General features: G+C 38.4%; 1 protein-coding gene across 1 annotated transcript in view; it reads right to left on the reverse strand.

The window, feature by feature from the left end:
* The window catches only part of LOC106875730 (synaptic vesicle glycoprotein 2C), a 189,936-nt gene that overhangs the window by 28,877 nt on the left and 133,631 nt on the right, over window positions 1-27,428 (reverse strand). The window contains exons 7-8 of the mRNA XM_052974466.1: window positions 18,870-18,953; window positions 5,338-5,421 (exon numbers count right to left, since the gene is read on the reverse strand). Coding sequence (XP_052830426.1) covers window positions 5,338-5,421; window positions 18,870-18,953 — 168 coding nt within the window. The remainder of the gene's footprint in view (window positions 1-5,337; window positions 5,422-18,869; window positions 18,954-27,428) is intronic.

Raw genomic sequence — 27,428 nt, forward strand, 5'->3', positions numbered from 1 at the left:
CTCAAAATAAGGGTAGACAAACATCGCAAAGCTGTGACACGAGGAAATGTTGATAAATCGGGTGTAGCTGGTTATGTATGGAAAAATGGAGACAACCTCCCCCTGTGGGATGAAGTTAAAATAATAGACAGTGAACACCACTGGAAAATATGAAAACTAAAAGAAGCAGCACATATGCTAGGACACAACAACCTCCTAAGCAGAATGAGTGCAGATATGAATAGCATATGGGAACTGGTATTAAGAAAGGATAGGAAAATATTAGATTTATAAGCCCTAAAATTCACTCCATCATTGCCCACAAACATATGGTGTAGTGGTTAAGAGTGCAGGCTGCTAAACACAAGATTCCGAGTTTGAGTCTAAGCAGTGACATGAATAATAATAATAGTAATAACAATAACAACAACATCGAAAAATACCTTAGAAATGAGAACCCAGGTTCGAAATTTCCCCAAGACACCTAATGAAGGCTGGAGGGTATATCAGCCAAAACGTATTAACAACAAACAAGATGAGGACAAATATCTGTCAAATGTAAATAAAGTGACCATACTGTGCTGAAGTCTAAACCAGGGTTATTGATTATGATCTGTCTCTTTCATTTTCCATAATTTTCCAATGTAGTTCTTTGTTCATAATGGAAACTTAATTCCAAATCAAAATATCTTTTTCCATATAGTTGCTTCATTATTTCAGACTTTGAATTTCTCCTCTAATCAGAATTTCCAGTATTTATTTCTTTATATATTTGGGGATCATCCTGCTTTCCTTTGTAAGATACTAGCCAAATGTACAGCATATAATATATTCAATTCTTTAGAAAACTGAACTGATTATATCCTATAAAATAAATCTGCAGCATGTGATATTACACTTGAATACTGATGTCATATTTTCTATAGATTCATTGTAGTTTTTCAGCCAAATCCTAAAAATAAAATTGAAGTTGCAGATCTGTTTTTACCTCACCTTTGCATGCATCTTTCAATAAAAACAAATTGAAGATTAACAATATCATAAAGAGTAGACAGAGAATGTATCCCAGGAGCACATTGTTTGATGGAAATGCAAAGACTAGTCATTTAGCAATATGAGTACACAATAAAAGAAAAGTGGGGGTGGGAGTGAAAAATGGGTAAATGGAGTTTATACAAGAATATACATGAGGAGGGATTTTAATAGTTTCATATGGGTTCTGACTATTGTAAATAGTAGGATTGTTAAGAGTTTTGTTTATTTGAGTTCATGCAAGTTATCCTCGATATCATTATGATTTATTAATATATTTAAATTTGAAAAATTGTTTTACCATTAAAAAAAAAACAACTTCCGAATAGCAAAAGCACACAGACAAAACCTGAACTGCTGAAATTCTGGAATTATGGAAATATATTGTTGTGTGATTGCATTACTAACTACACCATACTATTGAGTTTATACAAAGTATATTTGTATGCTCTTTTCCCCAAAAGCATTTGCAACATCATCATCCTCATCATCACCATCATTTAGCATCTGTTTTCCATGCTGGCATAGGTTAGACAGTTTGACTGGAACTGGTAAGCCAGGGACTGCACCAGACTCCAGTCTGTTTTGGCTTGGTTTCTACAGCTGGATGCCTTTCATAATGCCAACCACTTCATAGAGTGTATTGGATGCCTTTTACATGTCACTGGCACTAGCCACAACTACAATTTTACTTAGCTTGATGTGTCTTCTGAAGCACAGCAAATTGCCAAAAATCACTTATCATCGCTTGTGTGAGACTGTCTTCCTGAGCCTACCTCTTCCACAGGTTCCCTCCACAGTACTTCTTTACACAGTTGTCCTCATTCATACACATCACATGGCCCATTTTAAATTCCTCTGTTATGGCCTGGAGGACTATAATGAAAAAGAAGGGGTTGAGAACCAATCTCTGGTGAACTTCTATTTGTATGTTGAATTCATTGCTATACTCATTGCAGACTTTCACCTTACTGACAGCATCCCTGTACATGGTTTGAAAGCTCTCACCAATCACTCATCTATTCTTAGCTTCTGCAATGACCACCAGATAAGGGAACAGGGAACCCAGTCAAAGGCTTTCTTCATGTCAAATGCAGAGGTTTATTTTTGGCTAAATACTTCTCCTGCAACTGCCTTCTCCTTGTCATAAAACCAAACTGCATCTCATCTAGGCTAACTATCTTCCTAATTAGTTGAGCTATAACTCTCTTTGTAACTTTCATCATCTGGTCCAGCAATTTGATACCTTTGTAATTATTTCCATCTAAGGCATCACCTTTTACTTTTGTAATAGCTGTTATAATGCTACTGCACCAGTTGTTGGATATGACTCCTTCATGCACAACCTGATTAACTATATGGGTGACTAGACCATTTCCCACTTCACCAGATACTTTAAGCATCTCAGCAGTGATTCCTGATAGGCTAAGGGTTTTCTCCTTAATTGTTCAGCCATCAGTACCCTCTTATTCATCATAGTCCTCCAGGTAATAACAGAGGAATTCAAGACAGGTTGCCCCTGGGAACTCCTCTATGCTGATGATCTGGCCCTCATAGCAGAATCACTACCAGAACTAGAGAAGAAACTTCAAGTTTGGAAGCAAGGTTTAGAATTGAAGGGCCTTAGAGCCAACGTTACAAAGACCGAAGTTCTAGTAAGTAGGAAGGCAAACACATTACACACCCCTTCAGGTAGGTGGCCCTGCTTGATCTGTAGGAAAGGTGTAGGTAGAAACTCCATAAGATGTATCCAGTGTAAGCTATGGACACATAAGAGGTGCAGCAACATCAAAGGAAGATTAACTGGGAAGATAGCTTTCACGTGCAGCAGAATCACAGGGGCAATAAACACCACAGATGCTCAGAAAACAGACTCCATCAAATGCCAGGGGGAGAAACTAGAAGTAGTTGATAGCTTCCGCTAACTAGGTGACCAAGTCTGTAGTGGGGGTGGATGCTCAGAGAGTGTTACAATTAGAATAAGAATAGCCTGGGCAAAGTTCAGAAAGCTTCTACCCCTACTGGTGACAATGGGCCACTCACTCAGAGTGAAAAGTAGATTGTATGATGCATGTGTGCGAAGTGCTATGCTTCACAGCAGTGAAACATGGGCCGTGACTGCTGAAGACATGCGTAGGCTCGAAAGAAATGAAGCTAGCATGATCCACTGGATGTGTAATGTCAGTGTGCACACACGACAAAGTGTAAGCACCCTGAGAGAAATGTTAGACATAAGAAGCATCAGATGTGGCGTGCAAGATGTTTGTGTTGGTATGGTCATGTATTGCGGGTGGACGAGGAGAGCTTTGTGAAGAAGTGCCACTCCCAAATAATGGAAGGAATCCGGGGTAGAGGGAGACCCAGAAAGACATAGGATGTGGTGGTGAAGCATGACCTTTGAACATTGGGCCTCACAGAGGCAATGACAAAAGACTGAGACCTCTGGAGGTATGCTGTGACTGAGAAGATCTGGCAAATAAAGTGAGTCCACAGCTGTAACCTACACCAGTGTCACATAACCAGTCCACTGAAAAGTACCTTGGATCGTAGGGCAATATGCCATGCTTGAGGAGACCTACTGAGCCAAGTTCATCAATATCAGCAATATCAAAATCAAATCAAATGGAAATTGTACTTGTGAACCCTGTACCGGTAGCACGTAAAAAGCACCATCCGAACGCGGCCGATGCCAGTGCCGCTTCGACTGGCTTCCGTGCCAGTGGCACGTAAAAAGCACCATCCGATCGTGGTCAATGCCAGCTCCTCTGGCTCGTGCCGGTGGCATGTAAAAAGCACCCACTACACTCTTGGAGTGGTTGGCATTAGGAAGGGCATCCAGCTGTAGAAACACTGCCAGATTAGATTGGCGCCTGGTGCAGCCTCTTGGCTTCCCAGACCCCAATCAAACCACCCAACCCATGCCAGCATGGAAAAAGAACGTTAAACGATGATGATGATGTTTTATCTAACAAACTACAATCTATTTGGATAGCTGGTCCCTTCTGTTTGGTTCACAGTAGGCAAGCCTTCCTTCTTCCATGTGTTCTCTACAGGCCCTCCTTCTTCCATGTGTTAGCAGCCTTTCATAGTGATACTTCCAAGCCTCTTTATTCGCAGACATCTTATCTTCCTTATTAACAGTAATGTTATTCCAAATATAGTATCACATCAATAGAAATCACTAGTCTGGAGGAGAATATCATCTTATTAGACTGTTTTGGCTATCTCTGGAGTAATCTCAGGTAATGTGATAGATATTTATTTCTCATGAATATAATCATCTTTAGTTGGTTGGTTTTTGTTAATGAAGTAACTTTTAGCCTGACATTGTAGACATCTAATTATCCTTTCCTTTAACATTATGAAATTCATAATTTAGATCAATGAACGAGACTATTTTCAATATAAATATGGTGTTTGTAAATCTAATACAGATCTAATACTAGATTATTTCTTTCAAACTTATCATAAATGCAAAGCTTCATACTGTCTGATGATATTTTCCTACAAAAACTGAATCTCTACTTCAAATGACAAAATACTTCAGCTTTGATCAATTATTCATTCTCTGAATGACATAATTTTTTCTAAATATGTATTGTAAAGTATTTTTAAAAATACAACTTTTTCTGTCTTATTTCCATTTATTTGTATGGATCTTTTGTTAGTCATGAAAACTCTTGAGATAGTTATAACATGGTATCAATTGCTACATTTGCTTACATAAATTTCTTTCTTTTCAATTTCATTTTCACATAGCTGCTGATAGAAATAGTAATGTCTGAAATATTCAGCAAAATTAAAGTATTGTTTACTCAGTATTTTTAACATGATGAGATTCTTTGGAGGTGTAGGTCCATGAGTAGGACTAACATAATTTATCAAGGCACTTTGTTTTCATTTTTTCCTTCTGTCAGTTCAGCATGATTGAATCTTAAGTGATATCAGCTTCCGAGTCAATCAGATACTTTAGCCATCTTGCAATAACAATATTAAGAAACTTGGAGAGATGGTTCTTCTCTCTTAGCAGCTCCATATCCCACAAAGGTAAAAGTGGTTGGACAGTGCACAAGTGATCTGTCTTGTGGCTGTACTTGCATGCTAGGCATATACAGCATTCATGATCTCTCCATCAATGCAGGTTAGCCACTTATCTTTTACTATAGCATAGAACTATTCCCATTGTAAATAGAATAATGATTTTTTCTTATGAACACAATAAAATGATAATACTATATTCTTACAGAGCAATTACACAAAGTTAAGTAATATATATTGCCTCGAGATATCAAAGAGTACTTATGATAAATAAATGAGAATACTCACATGTTTTAATTTCCCTGTTATGGTAGACTGTGTGGAAGAGTGTTTGCTGCTATTGGAATCTTTCAAGCTCCGAAGTGAAAACACCTGTACAGATTAATAATCATTTTAGTTCCCTTTGACAAGCATTTACACAAAACTTTCACTACAAATCAAAATGCCTATTTAGTGAAAAATTTTATAAAATATTTAGGTAATTCGCTTCTTCTGTACTACTCTCTAGTAACTTTAGTACCTTGTAACCATTTATAACTCTCATGCATTTATTTTCAGTATTTATATCTACCTAGTAATTTTTCAATAGTCAGGCCACTTCACATTTATTCTATAACTTTCTTGATGTTTGTAGTGATTAAAATGATGTGTATTGTTTTTTGTTTGTTTGCTAAAAATCATCTGAATGATTTGAACAAATATTAAGATGGAGAGGTGTTGCAATTAGACTCCTTAAAAGCAAGGAATTTAAGTTCTTAGGAGCAGGTAGTATGAGTGAGGTAGGTTATATTCATGGTGGAAATGTGGGTAGCTAAAATAAAGAACAATTTAAATGAAAACTTGAATATGCTGAATGTCACCTATAATCATTATTTGGTCTTCTAAAATATGACAAAAGAATTTATCATAGTAATATTATCAAATAGCTTAAAAATACAGTGGAGTAAGGAAATATTATTCAGATCTTGAGTGTTGTGATGTATATCTCCAACATAAATTATAAATAGCTCTAATATACATTTAATATTGTAACAAGCATGAAAGCCAAATAAAATTATTCTTATCAGGATTAAAAGATAGGCAAAATTGTGTCTATTTTGCATTCCATTTTAATGTTTATATTGTAACATTACTATATTTTTCTCTTCACACTTTCAGAATTGAAAAGTTTGTGATACTGGTCCAAAATACAAAATAGTCAGCTTTCTTTTATATAACAGAATTCTTGAACAATGAAATATAAGCATATTTTTATGCAATTAAAAAAGCTTGAATGAAAGTCTCCAAAAGCTGATTACAAATGTAGCACTGGGTCACATGGATATTGGGTATAAATTCCAATCAGCACTAGGTGATGCCAGTTTAGATAAGGAGGAGATATAGAAAAAAGACTAATTGTTAATAAGAGATGATTTACTGCAAACTACAGAACAATGCTGTGAGTAGTGCTGGTTTCCAACGAATAAAGTATTATTAGAATCTGCAGCTCCACTGTGTAGGTATAGCTTGTATATAGCCAGTATTGATTGCAAAGTGAGCTATTTTGTATTTTTTGTAGATTTGTGGATCCAGGCAGTAAAGAAATAATCCATAATGAATCTAATGTATCATTTGCGCACTGATGTTGTTATTTCTTTACAACAACTGAATATTGTGCCTGTAAGTGTTTACAATTTGTTGTTCCTGAAGTTGTATGCTTGTCACCCACATAGTCAATCAGGTAATACAGAGAGGGGCCATACTGAAGGAGTGGTGTAGCAATATAATCTTTAAAGGTTACAAAGGCAAAGATGTTCAGAAATAATAGAATCTTAGCACAACTGATTAGAAAGAGAATCTGCTTAGACAGAATGCATTTTGGGTTTGTGCTAGGTTACTTACCACTGATACTCTCTTACTAGTGAGAATAATGCAGGAGAAATTTTAGTACAGACTAAGTCTCACTATCTCACATTTGTTGATCCAAAGAAAGCTTTTGACAGGATACCATGATCGGGTGAAACTAAGAAAACTAGGAGTAGATGAATTGCTTTGAGAACAGTGCAAATCATTTACAGAAATGTAATTAGGCGGTGAGCTGGCAGAAACGTTAGCATGCCGGGTAAAATGCTTATCGGTATTTCATCTGCCGTTACATTCTGAGTTCAAATTCCACTGAGGTTGACTTTGCCTTTTATCCTTTTGGGGTCGATAAATTAAGTACCAGTTACTCACTGGGGTTGATGTAATCGACTTAATCCCTTTGTCTGCTCTTGTTTGTCCCCTCTATATTTAGCCCCTTGTGGGCAATAAAGAAATAAGAAATGTAATTAGCAAATTGAGAGTTAGCAATGAGTTTTATGCAAGCAGGTGTCCATCAAGGCTCAATTCTCAGCACCCACATCAAGCAATAACAGAAGAGTTTAAGACCAGGTGGCTGTGGGAACTCCTACATGCTGATGATCTAGTTCTTTTAGGAGACTGGTAGATTTAGGGAAGCAATTCCTGTTGTGTAAACAAAACCTAGAATCAAAAGGCCTCAGTATAAACTTAGTAAAGATTAAAGTCTAAATAGCGATACATGGGCTTTGAATGCAGAAGACATGAGAAGATTGGAAAGAAATGAAGAAAGTATGCTCTGTTAGAAGTGCAACATAAGTGTGAATGAATGACAAAATAAATGTGCTGAGAGAAAAACTGGGCATAAAAGAAATTAGATGTAGTGTACAAGAAAGAAGATTGCACAGGTATGGATATGGGATGTGCATGAATGTAGACAGTTGTATAAAGAAGTATCAATCATTAAATGTGGCTGGAGCTTGTGGAAGAGGAAGACCCAGAAAGACATGAAACTGAGTGGTGAAAGCTGATCCCAGGATCCCAAACCTCACGGAGGTGTAATGGTGAATGGAAACACTTTTATAAGGGTGATTTATCTAGTTTTTATTAAGCAGTATTTTTACCACTTTTATAACGGGCTGAAATTATCTTATTTATATGGTGATTATTCTACCGAGTAGACTTTTCTAAGTCCACGTCAGTTTGTCACCAATTTATAACATGTTCAAACTTGGAAAAGATAATAAATATAGATGTTTATTGAGTAGAAATCTATAGTGATAAACCGTTATTTATAACTTAATTATAAGTATTATCACTATGCATAAATCTTAACTCAGGCTGATTAAACGCTGTGATGAATTATACACCACCAAGACACTGAATGTACATGTATGTTGAAGATAAATAAAACTCGCTCTTTTTTACCGCTATAATAACAGTTTCATAGTTGAAGAAATAAATTTCATTAACAGGTTGAAGAAAATGAAGAAAGAGAAAGTATTTACTAAATTAGTTTATTTACTTTCATTTAATATTTACAGTACATTTATAAGTCAAAAGAAAACTGTTGTAGAGGATTACGACATAAAATTTATATTACTAATTCTTCCATACTAAGCTACTAGAGTTTTATACAACAATTCAAATAAGCTTTGTTGAATTAAGTAATAGACATGGCATAAAAATAGCCAATATCTCAAAGGGGTGAGTGTCATGGAAATGAGTGACAACCAACAAACACTAGGCATGAGTGTCGTGGAGTCTAGTGACAATCAACGATCACTAATTAATTTCCCCAAAATCAGGGTTTTTATAACTGCTCATACTTGAATTCTAAGAACCATATTTCGTGAAAGACTTCTCTTTGATGAAAGTTTAGAATTCAAATATGGGCAGTAATTTTAACCAATGGGAAACTAACAATTATATTTGTTCGAGTAAACATGACTATTATGTCATATTACTACCGTTTAGGACTTGTATCACTACAGAGGAGATGACAAAGGACTAGGATGTCTGGCGATATGAGGTTCTGAAGAAGGCTTGCCCATGTCTATGCACAAATGGGTACCTCACCCAATCTCTGCTAAACATCACCCTGACGCATCATCTCTCTTGCTAGGACTCTCCACCCCTTGAGAACATCCCACGTTTTTTGCTACTTAGCCATTCTTCATCCATCAATTATTGTTCTCCTCACCTACATGCTAGTGATTCATTCTTCTCCCACTGAACCACAAAATTATCTCCTCATGCACAACATCTGCTTTTCTCTCCCTCAACTCCTGTAGCCTACTCAACTATATGTCATTTCTCTCTTGTTCTCTCTGACAGTGTATCACTATTTCAGATCATTATTGCCTGCTGTCTTCCCCCCACTCTCTTCTACATCCCTCTATCTTCCCCAACTTATGCATCATTGATCATTCCTCACTCCCTACATCCACCTTTCAAGTTGTTGCCAACCTCTCATCCCTCCACCTTGCTTCCCCATACATCCCTGTAAACTCCCACCTACCTACACTCCTAGTTCCACTGTTCCAACAATGACAGTGACATCTATGATAATGACAGTAACATGCTGTGAATATTTTGTAGGTAATTCCTAGTAATTTTTCTTTTGTTATTAAGTTTAAGTTTTTGAGTGTGATGGTAGGTTTTATTTAATTTTCTTTAGTGTTGGTTAGTAAGAAGAGAGATAGTGGATTTGATAGATTCTATTTTGTGTCAGTTGTTTTGGAGTAAAAATGTTAGATGATTGATTTAGAAAAGAAGTTGTAATGCAGTAATTTCTAAGGTGTGATAGGAGGAGGTAGCTGTTTTGTTTTTCTGTATATAAGCTGGCCCAATGTGGGAAGTATATGGAAGTAGATGATATGGAAAATTACAGATTCTAGATATGTTGTTACTGTACTCTACATAAGCTTGTGAGGCTTCCATTCCTGTGAGGCCTCCATTCATGGGTCGCTATTTCCCCCTTGCACACCAACTTGGAGTTTAGAGATCTAGAATGAATATCATAAGGCTACAACTGAATGAACTAGACTAATCATTTTGCCAGCCAGCATTTTGAATTGTTTTTTAAGGTGTTTAGTATTTTGTTTTGTGAGTAGTGGAGAATAGAGTTGAACATTTTGTTAATGTAGATGTTAAGAAAAATGGTTTGGGGTTTTCTTGTTCTTGGAGTCATGGGAATGGTTTGTGTAAACTTTGTGAGGATAAGTACTGCCAAAGCCCTAAGCTGAAACCAGCAAAAGATAAAAGAGTACTGTCTGAATTTGTTTTGAGTTGTAAAGAAAAATTGATGAGTTGGTGATATAAAAACGTGATTTTGAAGATGTACATAGAAAGACAATGGTTTATGACAATGCTTCAATTAGATGTAAGGTTTACAATTGTCATTCCTTTTCTTCTACTTTCATTAAATTACCTGTAGCATTAAAAAATAAGTCATTTAAATGTCAATATAATACAACTTCTAGTGAGACCCTTGAGCAACTCATTAACTTCATTTCATGACTATGCCCATTGGTAATTAAATCTGTACATATGGCACATCTGAATTCCCACTGTATCTTTTGTCTTCTAATTGCATTCATTGACTAAACAATGGATCTCTGATAGAATTAGTAGCTAATTTTTCTTTATAGATTATAGGGTATGGTGTGTTACAGAAGATGTTGGTGGAAATTTTATGGAATGATTGTTATTTTGAAGTAGCAGTGGTGGACTTTACATGAGCGGATATTGAAATGAATAAATTTGAAGTTCATGACTCCTGAAAACAGATGATAAATGCATTTAAAAGTATGTATATCCCAGTTCAAAATTTACACACAGGCAACACAAAGTACCAAAGCTTAAACTATAAAACTTGAAACCTGGCAAATTGTGGTATCCTTGCACTGCTATTATCTTTCTATTAAAATTTCCAGCTATGATAATGATTTTGTTGCATTATAGCAAATCAATAACAATCTTGATAAAACCAAATCATACCACACACACACAAAAAAATAAAGAACATATTAAGGAGCTTCTGCCATCATCATCCTTCAATGTGGTTGAACAACCAATCTCAACCAGTCAAGATTCACAGTATGGGTTGTATTATTCATCCTTTTGATTGCTGAATATAAAACATAGCTTGTGAGGCTTCCATTCCTGTGAGGCCTCCATTCATGGGTCGCTATTTCCCCCTTGCACACCAACTTGGAGTTTAGAGATCTAGAATGAATATCATAAGGCTACAACTGAATGAACTAGACTAATGTGAAATAATGTGCACAATGCATACTCAGCCTGGGAATCAAAACCATGATTTTGCAATTGTGAGTGCAACACCCTAACCACTAGGTTATATGCCATCATACACTATTGGATAGCTATTGACACTCTTTAGTTCTTCCACCCTTTGATGGGTTTTGCTTTTCATCCCACAAGATATCCAATAAATTACTTTCCTGTTAAGCAAATTTGATGGAGTTACTGGTTTAATCACTAATGACTCAATCATGTTACCAGTAGAGCACAAGAGTGACCTGACTATATAAAAAGAAAACAAATGACTACATAACAAAATAACACAAATCATCATCATCATCATTTAACATCTGCTTTCCATGCTGGCATGGGTTGGACAGTTTGACTGGGGACTGGTGAGCCAGATGGCTGCACCAGGCTCCAATCTGATCTAGCAGAGTTTCTACAGCTGGATGCCCATCCTAACGCCAACCACTCTGAGAGTGTAGTGGGTGCTTTTTACGTGCCACTGGTATGAGGACCAGTCATGCAGTACTGGCCACAGCCATGCTCAAATGGTGTTTTTACGTGTCACTTGCACAGGAGCCAGTCCAGTGGCACTGGCAACACCCTCGCTCGAATGCTGTTTTTCACGTACCACTGGCACAAGTGTCATTAAGGCGACGCTGGTAACGATCACACTCGAAGGGTACTTTTTATGTGCCACTGGTATGGAAGCCAGTCAGCAGCCTTGGCAATGATCATGCTCGGATGGTGCTTTTAGTGCTCCACTAGCACGGATGCCAGTCATGCGGTGCTGTCATCGAATTTGATTTCGATTTCACTTGCTTTAACAGGTCTTTGCAAGCAGAGTTTAGTGTCCAGTGAAAGAAAGGTACGCCTAAGTGGGCTTGTTACACCATTGGCATAGGCCACGGGTTATGGTCTCACTTGGCTTGCCGGGTCTTCTCAAGTACAGCATATTTCCAAAGGTCTCGGTCACTAGTCATTGCCTTGGTGAGGCCTAATGTTCGAAGGTCGTGCTTAACCACCTCATCCCAGGTCTTCCTGGGTCTACCTATTCCACAGGTTCCCTTAAACGCTAGGGTGTGACACTTTTTCACACAGCTATCCTCATCCATTCGCACCACATGACCATACCAGCGCAGTTGTCTCTCTTGCACACCACATCTGATGCTTTGTAGGTCCAACGTTACTCTCAAGGTACTTCTACTCTGTCGAGTATGCACACTGATATTACACATCCAGCGGAGCATACTAGCTTTGTTCCTTGCAAGCTTACGCATGTCTTCAGCAGTCACGGCCCATGTTTCACTACCATGTAGCATGGCTCTTTGTACACATGCATCATACAGTTTACCTTTTACTCTGAGCGAGAGACCCTTTATCACCAGCAGAAGTAGGAGCTCTCTGAACTTTGCCCAGGCTATTCTTATTCTAGCAGCTACACTTTCAGCACACCCTCCCCTGCTACTGACTTGGTCACCTAGATAGCGGAAGCTATCAACTACTTCTAGTTTTTCTCCCTGGAATGTGGAAGAAGTTGTACTCTGCATATTTTCAGTGTTTATTGCACCTGAGCATCTGCCACATACAAAAACTATCTTGCTAGTTAGCCTTCCTTTGATATTGCTGCACCTCTTATGTGTTCATAGCTTATACTGGGTACATCTTATAGAGTTTCTACCTACACCTTTTCTACAGATCGAGCAGGGCCATCTACCTGAAGGGGTTTGTGTTTTGTCTGCCTTCTTACTTATTAGGATTTCGGATTTAGCTATGTTGACTCTAAGGCCTTCGATTCTAATCCTTACTTCCACACCTGAAACTTCTCCTCTAGTTCTGATAGTGACTCAGCAATTAGAGCAAGGTCATCAGCATAGAGGAGCTCCCAGGGGCATCCTGTCTTGAATTCCTCTGTTATTGCCTGGAGAACTTTAATAAATAAGAAGGGGCTGAGGCAGTCCTCAGCCCCTTCCTATTTATTAAAGTTGGTGGACCCCTACCTCTACCCGGAATTCTTCACTGTACTCATTGCCAACCCTCACCTTAATAACAGTGTCCCTGTACATGGCTCGCACAGCTCTTACTAACCATTCATCTATCCCTAGTTTCCTTGTTGACCACCAGATAAGGGAACGAGGGGACTCTGTCAAAGGCTTTCTCCATGTCAACGAAAGCCAGGTACAGAGGTTTATCTTTGGCTAGGTATTTCTCTTGCAGCTGTCTTACCAGAAATATAGCATCAGTGGTGCTTTTCCCAGGCACGAATCCAAACTGCATCTCATCTAAACTGAGTCTCTCTCTCTAATTAGTTGGGCTATGACCCTCTCCGTGACCTTCATTACCTGATCCAACAGCTTGATACCTCTGTAATTATTTGCATCTAAATCATCACCTTTACCTTTGTAGCAGTTGAATATGGTGCTGCTACACCAGTCATTGGGTATGACACCTTCGTGTATCACCTGGTTAATTATACGGGTGACTAGGCTATAGCCGACACTGCCAGATATTTTGAGCATCTCTGCAGTGATTCCTGATGGGCTTTCCCTGTTTTCATACTCTTGATCGCTTTATCTACCAAGATACTGTCAATTCGGATAGCTGGTCCCTCTGTTGAGTTGACACTCAGCAGACTCTCTTCGTCCCATTCATTCTCTTTATTGAGCAACCTTTCATAGTGGCGTCTCCAAACCTCTCTCTTTGCAGCCTTGTTTAGTGCAAGTGAACCATCATCCATGCGGACACATTTTTCTCCTCCGATATCATGATTCTCTCTAACACACTGAATGCAACACGAAATACTTCAAGTCTTTGGTCCTCACAGCGCAGAACATTGGCAAATTTTTTCTTATCTGCTTCCCCTCTGGCTAAATAAACCTGTCTCCTAGCTTCCCTTCTGGCAGTCTGATACAATTCCCTGCTACCTCCATTCTTCCAGTCCTTCCAAGCGTGTTTCTTTTGTCTAATAGCCCTGTCAACCACATTGTTCCACCACCACGTTACCCTGGTTCGAGAGGGGACTTTGCACCATCCACAGATCTGGTCAGTGGCTCTCAGTAGGTTGTCCCATAGAAACCTCCTGTTGTCTTCCACATCATGTAATGCTATATCCCCTTCTATTTTGTCAAAGGCTTCAAGTAATATGTCTCTAAATCTCTGTGGCCTATAAAAAAACCTTTGTAGAATACAAAAAAAAGCTTCACTATCATATATACACTGACAAAAATGATACACTAAAAATAAAACTACAATCTCAACACAGGACTCCTTAAGTGCAATAAACTTCACTTTAGACAGAGCCATTCAACAGTGTGTGTGTGGGGGGGGGGGAATATAAGTCTATCACATATTTTTAAACTTCTATATTTTATTATTTCTTTCATACATTTATATTTTTATATTTACATTTTATATTCTTTTCTTTCTTTTTTTGATTTTGTTTTTTCTTTTCTTCTATTTTATTTTTTATTGTCTGGGATAGTTGGGTGAGAGTAGCACCTGATAGGTGGATTGTCACAGCCTTTTAGGGTTGGTCTGCCCACCTTGGTACCCACTTGACTCCCAGCTCTCATCGTAGTTGTTTGCATGCAACAGTGGCCACACCCAGGCAATGGCTTCGACACACCAACTAAAGTAGGTGAGGGTAGCTGACAGGTCTGAAAACCTTGGTGTGAAAATCAGGGTTTGCTGACCTTTGGCATGTGAAGACTGGTTCCGGTGGATTGGGTGGACAAGACCAAAAGTGGTCCAATGTCTATGAAGGCAGTTCCAGCAGGTGCTGTGGAGTGCTTAGAGCAGAACAAGATGTGAAGACGTTCTGGTCACCTCTTGCAACAAAGAGGTCTCCAGATGTAACAGTTCTCCATGCCACTGGATCAAGGTCTCTTCCACCAAGAGAGTGGGATTGTCCACATGCATTGACTCTTCCACTTTAATCAATCTCTGGCACAGGTGTCTGTGTATCTCAGCCCCAACTTCCCATTGAAGTCCTGCAGCAATGGGGGAATGGTGAAAGGGATAGGTGGAAATAACCACTGGAAGTCATAGTCATGAACCTGCACAATGGTGGCCTGGGACTTTGGTTGTTGTTCTTCGAACTCAGAGCAGCAGAGGACTCTGGCAGCATTTTTAGGAATACACTGCTCACCCTAATAAGAGAGGAACCTAGAAAAGGTGGCCCAAAGAAAGCCTGCCCTACACCATCTGGCCAGTTTAACCACGACTGGCAGACTTACTCATTTGTGGCCAATTCCAACTGAAAAAGAAACTCATCATTTGGATGTGGAATGTGTGTACCCTTCTAGATTGTGACAATGTCTCAAGACCCCAGAGAAGGACAGCCCTTGTAGCCAACAAACTGTCAGGGTACAACATCAACATTGCCGCCTTGAGTGAAACCAAACTGGTCAAAGAGGAATCGGTGACCGAATCCAATGGATACACCTTTTTCTGGAAAGGAAAGGCCTAGAACGAAGACCACATCCACAGGATGGACTTGCCATCAACATTTGCATAGTCCCCACCATCCCAAGTGCCCCAAGCTCATCAAGCAAGCCTTCAACACAGCAAGACTCCAACCTACTCAATATCAACAGGACTTCCAGAACAGTCTTGATGAAAGACTTGATGCAGCAGGTTTGCTTACTGGAGGACCAGAGGCAAAATGGAACCAGTTGAAAGAAGTCACTGAGACAGCCAAAGCAGCCCAGGCCCCAAGTGGAGGCAAGATCCTTGCTCGCATCCTCCTCAACAGATTCATTGCCAACATCTCCAAGAGTAACCTACCTGAGGCCCAGTGTGGTTTCCGCCCTAGTTGCAGCACTATAGACATGGAGTTTGCTGTGTGACAAGTGCAGGAGAAGTGCACTGAGTAGCAGATGGACCTGTACGTTGTGTTTATTGACCTGACCAGTCAATCAGGAAGCTTTATGGATCATTCTCAGTAAGCTGGGTTGCCTACAAAAATTCACAACCCTGGTCAAGCTCTTCCACAACATTATGAAGGGACAGGTTCTTTCTAATGGGGACTACATGAACTCCTTCAACAGCTTTAATGGAGTCAAACAGGGCTGTGTCCTTGCCCCAGTGCTCTTCAGCTTGTTCTTCACACAGCTCCTCCTCCATGTTGTGAAGAACTTTGAGCTGGGTGTGTACGTCAAGTACCGAAGCAATAGCTCTGTATTCAACCTCTGCCACCTGTCTGCCAAAACAAAGATCAGGGAAAAGCTCATCCTCAAAGCCCTCTTCGCAGATAACTGTGCCCTCATGGCCCACAAGGAAAACCATCTCCAGATCATCATCAACCATTTTGCTGAGGCATCCAGACTCTTTGGCCTGTCCATCAGCCTTGGGAATATAGAGGTCCTGCTCTAAGCAGCCCCCAAATACAACAAAACCTAAGCTATCCATTACCATTGATGGGATTGAGCTGAACTGTGTTGAAAGGCAGCACTATCTCTACAGATGGTTCACTAGATAAAGAGATCACATCCAGAATCCAGAAAGCCAGCCAAGTACTCGGTAGACTGAGAGTTAAAAGATTACAACAGAAAAGTGTGTGGCTGTCCATGAAACTCAAGATATACAAAGCTGTTGTTCTCTCCACACTGTTGTATGGTTGTGAAACATAGACTCCATACTGCCAGAACATCAAGTAGTTGGAACAATTCCATACAAGATCACTGTGCACAATCATGGGCATCTGCTGGTAAGACAGAGCAGAGTCCACAAGTGTTGAGGCACTTCTGCTAAAGCTCAGTTACATTGGACCAACCACATCATCAGAATGAACAACCATCCCCAGACAGCTGATGTACGGTGAGCTGAAGGAAGGCACAAGGCAACAAGGAAGACCCAAGTTGAAGTATAAGGACACTCTGAAGGGCAACCTAAAGTGGTGTGACATCCTGCCTTGCAAACTCAAGACTACAGCCACAAACAGGGCTACCTGGAGGTCAATCACCTACACTGCTGTAGCTGTCTTTGAGGATAGACAGCGATGCTTTACAGCTGCAAGAGACAGACATCAATGGGCTGCATCATCCTCAATTCTGATCACAGACTACTAGTGTCCAACCTATGGGTGCCTGTGTGCTTCTGGCTCTGGGCTGCAGAGCTACCTGTGTTCTCACTGTTGACTACAGAGACCACAGACTATGCCTTCATCAGAGATCGATGGACTACCAAGAAGAAGTATATATGAATGATTGATTGGTGGATTGTCAGTCTTTCAATCAATCCATCTCTTCTATAATTCAGGACCTCACATCTGCCAAGCTCAATTAAGATTCAGAATACAGTTTAAAATCTTACAATTCTTCAAGAACCAATGTAATAGCACCCAGTTCTAATGGCCCACATCTGCCCACTATTATACTTATGGCTGCAGCTTCACTCGCAATTCGTCATACTAACAACTACTATAACTACTGTAGCAAACTCATAAGAGGCAGAGAGAGAACGTAAGTTCGTTTGCCCGAACATGAGAAATTATTGATTTCTCATTGGTTAAAAATTACTGCCCATATACGAATTATGAACATCGTTGAAGAAATCTTTCACGGGGTTACAGTTCTATGATTCGTGTATGAGTAGTTATAAAAACCCTGATTTTCGTCAAAATCTCCAGTGTTTGTTGGTTGCCACTCAAGTCCACGACACTCACCCTTTTGAGTATAGGCTAATATATATGCCATGTTCAATACTCAAATCCGACAATATTGAATTGTCGTGAAACCTTATTAGTTAGAATGAGAAATTAGTTAATAATAAGTTTAAGTTGTAATTCTCTACGACGAAATGATTTGGTTTCTGAATTTCTATAAATGTAAAAAAATATGTATATAATAAATTAATATAGAAGCTTAATTCCTTTTACTTCTCGTTTCTTTCAACTTGTTGAATTTATTTCTGTATATTAATGAAACTGTATTTTTTTATGTGTAACGGTAAAAAAAATATAATCTATATCTTCAACATACATGCACGTAATAAACGCACATTCAGCGTCTTGTCATGTATACATCATAACATTTACGCAGCCTAAACTAAGAGTTATGCTTAGTGATAAATACTTATAATTAAGTTATAAGTAACGAGATTATCATTATAGCTTTTAATTTAATAAACAATAATATTTGTTAGAACTTACGAATGATAACATTGTAAATAAAGATATAGTACATCTCACACTTCAACGACCTGTTGTTGTGATAAACAACCAACATAAAAAACTGGTGTCCGACCTGTTATACACATAAAACTACAAAAAAATAAAAACTCATGTGGCTGATTTTGTAAACTGAAAACAAAAAATCCTTGAACATACAGGGCAGCCTCTGATAGAACTAACAGCCAAATCTTCCTCAAATAACACTAACATTCCCCCAAAAGAGGTGAGTCACACTGGATGATGTGTTCATAGATGCCCTAAGTCTAGGGAAAAGACAGGATGATTACAGCTGGAACATCTTTGATCATAGGACAACACAATGAAAGCTGACCTGGAGGTGGGAGTAGGATAAATACTATCACCAAGATTATGCCCATCAATGCCACCACAATGCTAACTGCTACCGCCAGTAAAATACAAGCAACTATAAAATACATACCACCACTATTGCATACATAACTAAATGCATTAGCACCACAAACACTCCTACCAAAGCAACCACCACTGCTGCCAGCACTAATAACAGTAAAATGAAAACAATATAACAGGATAAACTCACTTGATACTTGTGACCATATGCCCTTTTGTGGTTTTTCTTGTAAATCAATTTCAGGATAGCAAGGGCTTCAGTTTCATCTCCAATCTGGTAATATTAAAAAAAAAAAATCAATGCAAACAATGAGCACAGATAAATTGACTGGAAGATAGCCTCTCTAAGTCTTGGTCAACAGTACACCTAGTGATGGTGTCATGATAAAAACAGTAGTTGCATGAACTGACAATCACTACCTCATATGAGTGACAAAGACAAATTGAGATTTTGAGAACAACTGTGTTAATGGAACTGGTACTCTTAATGGTGAATATATTGTGCCAGGCAGGCTTGGAGCAACTGGTTTGGCTTCAACAGTTTGTCCACAGCAGGTAGAACTAGACATTTCAGATGAAGATGTGAAAGAAATAAGTAAAAAAAATGGGCAACTGGAAGGCTTTGGGACAAGATGGAGTTCAAGGCTACTGGATCAAAATATATAATGAAATCCATGCGTGAATAGCTGAACAACTCAATACTTTGTTAAATGCTGACCAAGTGACACCTGAGTGGCTGACAAAGGACAAAACAGTTTTATGCTCAAAAAACATTGCAAAAGGAAATGTGGTAGATAACTACAGACTGATATCATGCTTGCTACTTATGATGAAGTTATTAACTGGAATCATTGCAGTCAATGTACAGGCATCTTGAAGAAAATGGAGTTCTACCAGGTGAGCAGAAAGGATGCAAGCATAAGTACAGTTGGCACCAAGGATCAACTTCTGATGGTCAAAAGAGTACTTAGAGATTGCAAGAAGAGTGAAACTAACGTGGTCATGTCATGGACTGATTACCACAAGGCCTACATTCTTGGATCATGTAATGTGTGAATCTGTTTAGTGTTGCATTGAATATCAAGCAATTCCTTAGGAAAAATATGGAGAAGTGGCAGACAGAACAGACAGCACATGGAAGAAGCTTTAGGACAAAAGAAACCAAGGGACATATAAAAGGTATATTTCAAGTGGACTATCTATCCTCGCTGACTTTTGTACTGAGCATGGTACCACTAACAATGATTCTGAGGAAAGCTAAGGTTGGGTATGAATTTAAGGGTCACCAATAAAAGGTTAACCACTTGTTATTCATGAACAACCTCAAACTTTACAGTAAGGATGAATCCCAGGTCAGTTCCCTCATTGGCACTGAGTATATGTTTAGTGCTGACATCAGAATGGTGTTTTGATAGAAAAAGTGTGACATGTGAATCTTGAATAGAAGCATAATTAAACACATGGATGGGTTCGTGATGCCATCAGGAAAGGTTATGAAGCAACTAGGAGAGGAGGATTATAAGTACTTGGGGATATTGGAACTGGACAAAGTAATGGAGGAGGAAATGACAGAAAACTTTAAGGTGGAATACTCACACAGACTGAGACTTGTCCTCAAGTCAAAATTGAATGGACAGAATAAGATTGATGCTATCAACATATCATGCTTTAAATATGGAGCAGAGGTGATTGCATGGACAGTACAAGAGCAAAACAGCTTAGACTGAAAGACAAGAAAGCTATTGACTAGATATGGGGTATTTCCTCCAAAGAGAGACACAAGAGACACAAACACCATATAGACCAAGAAAAAGAGGAGGAAGGGGACTGATTGGATAAAAACACAGCATTAGAGCAGAAGAAAACATGGCAAAGTCCATAAAAAATACCACAGAACCACTATTGTTGGAAGAGGGTTAGGCCTGTGCAGAACTGAAGATTGCAAATATAAAATACAGTAAGCATATGAGTATGGATGAAACTGAAAATAGATAGGTAGATAGAGAAAAGATTGTATGGACAATTCCACAGTGAGGTTAAAGATAGAACAGACAAGGTAAAAAAGTGGTTATGAATAGCTAAAAGTGATTTAAAACCAGAAAAGAGGCCTTAATTTGAGTTGCTCAAGAGCAAGCATTAAGAATTAATTACATCAAACATAGGATAGAACACAAGCAGAAAGTGGTGAGTGCAGAATTTGTGGAGAGAATAAGGAAACTGTATGACATATTACAAACCGATCTACACCACTAACTCAGAAAGAATATTAGGGGCAGTAAGACATCATAGCAAAGTTAGTCCATTGGGCACTTTGGAACAAGTATGGACTTGACTGAGCAGAAAAGTGATGTGAACATTAACCAAAGGCATGATAATGGTAATGCAAAGAACCTGTTGGCATTTATGATTCAGTGTGGCCATGAAATAGAGAATAGGCAACTAGATATAGTAATAATTGAAAAAGAAGGCAGTGCTGGATCATAGATATAGCATGTTCAGCTAACAACAAAATAGATCTGAAATCCAGTTCACTAGCATCTGATCTTCATTTAATTATTCTCTGATCTGAATTCTTTCACCACTCATGCCAGTATATTCTTAAGAGAAATTGTCTACTTCTTCCATCATGCCACTTTTGTTTCTCATATGTTTAGCATCCTACGAAATCCCTCTTTTGACAGCTTCCAACCCCAACTTTGACAAACACTAATTGTTTTGTATTGCTCTTGTTTAATCACTTTATCTCTGATCTGTCATTTAAAACAGCTCCATCCCCTTTTGTTCTCTGTGCATTCATTGTCTGTATCCTCTGATTTGTATACCATTTGCATCTACTGGAATGCTCCAATGGTAACACTTCATAACCATCACGTTTACTTGTTTACTCCACTTTAGTCACGCAGCATGGCCAGCAGTTGCTGGATAATGACCAGGCCCACCCTGCTGCACAATGGGACACCTGCTGGGTGTGGCACCTTCACCAATAGCTTCAGTCCTATTCATATGGTTATTACTACCTGTTTTGTTTGACATTTTCTCTCATAAATGAGGTGCACTTTTAGGTTGCCACCATCTCTAGTAAGGTTGCTCACCAAGGTGAAAGAGGCCTTCTTCCCCTAGTTTTGAAATAAGACTGGTCCTTCTTGAAGGTTGACTGCTATCCAGGGCTAATGAGCTCAACCTACATAGAGCACTGGTTATTAGAAAGCACCAATCACTTGCCTTTTCACTTCTTTCTCCTGCTAGTTCCAAACAGCTTCACTATGCAAAGGCCAGGAATTAGACTTGACTGTCAGAAACTATACTTTGTACAGACCACTGGAGCATTTTATAAGTGAAGGACACTAAACTCCTTTCACCACTCTAATACTGACAGTTTTCTTTTCCTCCTCCTCCTCTTCTTTTTACTATCACTACTTTTATTATTACTATTACCACTACTATTATCATTGCCAACACTACCATGCTATTATTACCACTTTTAATATTAAGATAATTGCCACAGTAGCTTGGTTGCTTGAACTTTTGCTTATTATCTTGCATGTGGGAGTAGTGAGTCAAAGATGAAGATAAGGTCACAGGGGTAGGCATTATTACTTATACATAAAGTGGAGAGAGGGACAGACTACTACTACTACTACTACTACTACTACTACTACTACTACCAAAATGTCTGTGATACCAACAAAACGACGATTAATATGAAGGAGAACAACGACATGACGAAAAGAATGATTCCATGACTGACATTGAGGAGACTGAGTTTGTGAGACATGTAAGAGTTGCACTTCTCTAGTAAGATCCAATATTGCCTTTAATGTAGCTTCCAAAGTGGGCTCCTGATCCAACGACAACAAAACAACTTGCTGAAAGGAAAAAGAGGAGTTTGCAGGTGGTCCCAACAATGCAGGATTGCCAGTATAATCCATGATTTTGTCTGCAGAAGAAGCTAGTTAATCTGCCGAACTAGTTTCCACCATAGGTACCAAAATGGCCTGAATATTAGGTGGCAGCCTGGAGAAAAAGAGTTGTTTGATCATTACACTATCTGCTGGTGCATTTTTGGCTAGTTTTTTTCATTTGTCTTAATAGCCATGGAGGCTTACGATCACCAAGATGTTCATTGTTCACTGATGTGTGAAATTTCTGCTCTGCAGATAGAGAAGTCCGTCACAAGATCTCTGACTCAACACTGTAGTAAGTGGCATCTGATGGCAGGTCAGTAATAAGATCCTTAACTGTTGCCATTAAAGAAGATTGGATAGCACTGAGTAAAATGTGGAGCTGTTGGCCTCCGAGGATGTGTTATTAACTGCAAAATGCAACTCTATCTAAGCGAAAAATACATGAACATCGCCAGTAAAATTTGGCAAGGGGTTGCTACCCATGATGGGAAGACAGCATAACACTTGAATAAGAAGAAAATCAGAAATAGCAGCTAGGAACACCAGATCTGATGAAGAAGGAAAGGAAGAAATAATGTCCTTCTAGTTGAAAAATGAAAGGTTTTGTTCACTTGGAGATAAATACACACTGAACTGGTGAGAAAAGAAGAATAAGTCTTTCATTGAAGTTAGCTGACCTGCTGGGATGAGGCCTGGAATCACCAAAGTGTCATGAAAATAATGAAGACACTGTGCATGGAAAATTCAAGCCAGGCAAATTTAATAGAGAACTCTCAAGATTTGGCATGCACATCCACTGTGCATGCTCAAATAGGCAATTTTACACAAAAAACTAATGAGGAAGATGAAGAGAGGCACCATGTTGGACAAAGCTACAAGGTGTATGTGATGACAAAACATTGACAGCTGAAATTGTAGGAGAAAAATATTTCAAAAGGAGATTATTTGAAAGAACACCATGTATTTCCTTGAAAGAAAAATGCATAACCTACTAGGTATAATTTTGAAATGAAGACACATTCCAGAGGTTTACTTGAGCAAGAGAAAATATTCCTACATCAGGTCACCAATTTTTAGTGGATAGGCACTAAGATATCAGCCGAGCTTTTATAATAGCAGTAACAGAATACCTTGTAATGCAATAATTATAATTCCAAGTAGATATGAATACTGGACAATGTTCAGAAGGCTTAACAGAATAATAATAATTTATTGGAAGAGGAATTGATGATAGAATTAAATCGAAGCTTACGCTGCCGGCATACTGTGCATAACATTCTGAGATAGGGCATAACAGTGTCCTAGGTGAATAGAAGGAATGTTCAGGCTCCTTGTCATAAGGTCACAAATCCAAATGAGGTGTATGCAGCATATTAAAAATACAACAATTACAGTTACTTCATAATGTAAAAATATGGAACATGATAAATGTTTGAACAGTCTTATAATCTGGTATTAAATTCTGGAATGTTTCTCCATTAGATATTTCCATGTGGTGTTGAGTTCAGACAGAGACATAACACTACGTCTTAGTTCTCCTAAGATCTGACTGGAACTGATGAAAAACTTTCCTGTATCTTGTGACAGGCAGCTGTGTGTATCTATGTGTGAGGCAAAGTGGTTGGCTACACTAACCAAATTATGCATAGATTGATAACAATTCTGCCAAAGGGAAATAGTGTTCCTACATGTCCATCTTTACATTCTGAGTTCAAATCCCGCCAAGGTCAACTTTGCCTTTCATCCTTTTAGGGTCAATAAAATAACTACCAGCTGAGCACAAGGGGTCAATCTAATTTACTTACTCCTTTTGCCCAAATTTCAGGCCTTGTGCCAATAGTAGAAAGAATTATTATTATTGTTTTGTGTCAGTATAGGTTTTATTCTTGGTAAAATTTATGTGGATAGTAAGTTACTTTCTATAACCTTAAATATCCACATAATTTTAATGAGCCATGAAATGCTCAAAGCCCTTCTGATGATCTTGCCTGTTCCTAAGAGGCAAACCTTCTGTAGAAGTTTTACAGGACATTCCATTCCAATCTTCTTTATCCATTTGCCTATTTTCTCACGCAGTCCTTAACACACCAATTATGACAGGTACAACTTTTACAGATTTCGTGTTCCAAACACTTGCAATCTCAAATTTTATGGGGTTGTTTTTTGTTTTTATTTCAACTTTTCATCTTTCTTCACTATTCTGGAATCAAAAAGACAAGATTGATCAATCAGTAAACAAATTTGATTTTTCTTCTCTGTTACTATTTTATCTGTCCTCTTATGTTCCATCTCCTCCTCCACTTGAATGGGAAAATTCCACAAAAACTTGTATGTTTCCAACACAAGTACTCTTTCTACTCAGTGATTGTACCATGTACTTCATGCTTCAAATGCCCATTTTTCACAAAGCTTCCAGTGTAAAACTTTCATAAGTTGGTCATGTTTCCATTTCTTATACTTTTCCTGAGCCAACTTGTACTATTTTGCAACAATGTGAGCCGTTGTTTCATCCTGCATTCCACATACTCTACATTTTTCACATTTCTCACCATACACATATTTTCTAAAGTTGTTTGTTTGCAGTACTTGATTTTGAGCAGCTCTAATAAAGTTCTCTGTCACTTTTTTTCAATTGTCCCTTTGTTAACTAAGTGCAGGATTTTGTTCCCCATACATCCTCAGTAACTTTCCAAAACTAATCATGCAAAGGTTTGTCTTCAATCTGTTTAACATGTTCTCTTTGAATTTCATTTTTATCATTTTCTTCTTTCCCAGTCTTGATCACCTGTTCTTTATTCACTGCCTTTAGTAACTTTCCTGTACTGTTCTGCAAATAATCAAGTAAGCAGTTTCATTCCATCTGCACACACCCTTCCACACTATTTAAGCCTTTTCCACCCTGGTCTGTCTTCAAGTACAATTAACTGATATCAGATTTCAGATGGTGGGTTCCATACAGTTAACAGCTTCCCAATTTTTCTGTCAACCTGCATTTTGCTTTTTGTCTAATCCACAATTCCAGCTCCAAATCTGATAACTGACATTGCTCTTGAATTAACAGTATTAATAACATTTTTGAATTAAGCCATGACTGTAATATTTTCCTCACTCTCTTTGTAGATACCCTGTTGCAAGTTGCTTCATCTCCATGTTTTATTTCATCTGTCTCTAGTATTCCCAAATACTTATACCATTATCCTTTCCCAACTGATTTTATTGTTTGTCCATTTGGCATTTCAATTCCCTGGTTTCCTTCAAATCTTCAACATTTCATTATCAAAATAGCACACTTTTCAAGCCAAAATGTCATTCTTACATCATTTGAGAAAATGCAAACAATGATTAATCTAACCATACTCTTTTCCCAAATAATTAGCTATTTTGACATGGCATAATATCAGACTGAGCAGTGTCACAGCTAATCACTATGGAAAACATGACATTTGATGTTCACCTTCCCAAGTTTTTGTTTTCCTGCAGTCAAGTCAGTGCTCTAATGTATGTAAATTTTTCAGTCAATACTTTCATTGACCAATTTCTCCATATTTTCTGCTACTCCAAACATGCTCGTCTTTTCACTTATCCAACTTTGAGGCATCATTTCATATGCTTTTTTATAATCCAAGCATGCTACATTCAAACCCATCAATCTGCACCTGCTATTTCTGATTACCAGTTTATCAACTAACAACTGATCTTTAGTTGCCCTACTTTGCCTCTTGCACCCCTTCTGTTCCACTGAAAGTAAATTATTACTTTCCACACCAATTATAAGCTCCCACATAAGTGGCAAAGAGGTTATAGGTCCAAAATTTGACACCACTTTACTTTACAAGGGTTCTTTAAGACATAATAACATTCATCTACTTGCCATCCAAACAGGAACATGTTCCTGCTGCAGGCATTTGTTAAGGTATGCCATGATCTTTTCATGCAAGTATGTAAATTCTTCAGACAAAAGCTTTGTATTCCATCCACACCTGACCCTTTTCAATTTTGTATCTTTTCCAACTTCAATCTCACTGAGTACAGATCAATTCCGACATCCTTTTTGTTTCAGCACATTAGCTAGTTGTCTATCCATGTGTTAGCTGAACAGATTATTTCATTCAAATAGAAGATGGCTTTTAGAGGAAATAGAGAGGGAACAATATCCAGAAGTAATTCCTGATGTGGAAGAAAGTAAAGCATTTTGGGGGAGATCTTTGGAACAGACCAGTGAGACAATGAAAGCGGAGAATGGCTAACACAGATTGAGAAGCCAAATATACCCATCATGACAACCTGTCTGATAAGGGTACACCAGGCACATACATCACAACCATATATGTGCAACACAGTGATCTCATATCGAGATAAGCAGCACATGATCTTGCAGCTGGGGACCAGTTAGAATTTTCTTCAGGTCAAGTAGCCCATCCTGCTCAAAAGGTACCAGAATAAGGTTTGTTTAAGACTGATGAATGAAACACTCATGTTTCCAGAGGTAAATTATTTAAACCCCAAACAATTCCTTTCAACACATGGCTATGATGCTCCCCAACTACTCCTGCTCATGATGTACATATCATCAGCCACTAAGGGACATGCTCAGCTGGTTAAGGCCAAACAAGCAAATTTGTGGTATTGAACAGAATATTTACTGTAGCCCATCCTTTATACCAAGACAAAACATGTACATGATAACACTTCCAATCAGTTAAGATCAAAAGCCATGAGAGCCACTGTGTTGTACTGCATCAGGGCATTTATTATTATTATTATTATTATTATTAAGAGTTAGTAGAATTGTCAGAGCATCAGACAAAATGCTTTGCAGCAGAGAGAAAGAAGATTTTCAGTAT

This window comes from Octopus bimaculoides, chromosome 18, assembly GCF_001194135.2.
Source record: "Octopus bimaculoides isolate UCB-OBI-ISO-001 chromosome 18, ASM119413v2, whole genome shotgun sequence".
NCBI lineage: Eukaryota > Metazoa > Mollusca > Cephalopoda > Octopoda > Octopodidae > Octopus > Octopus bimaculoides.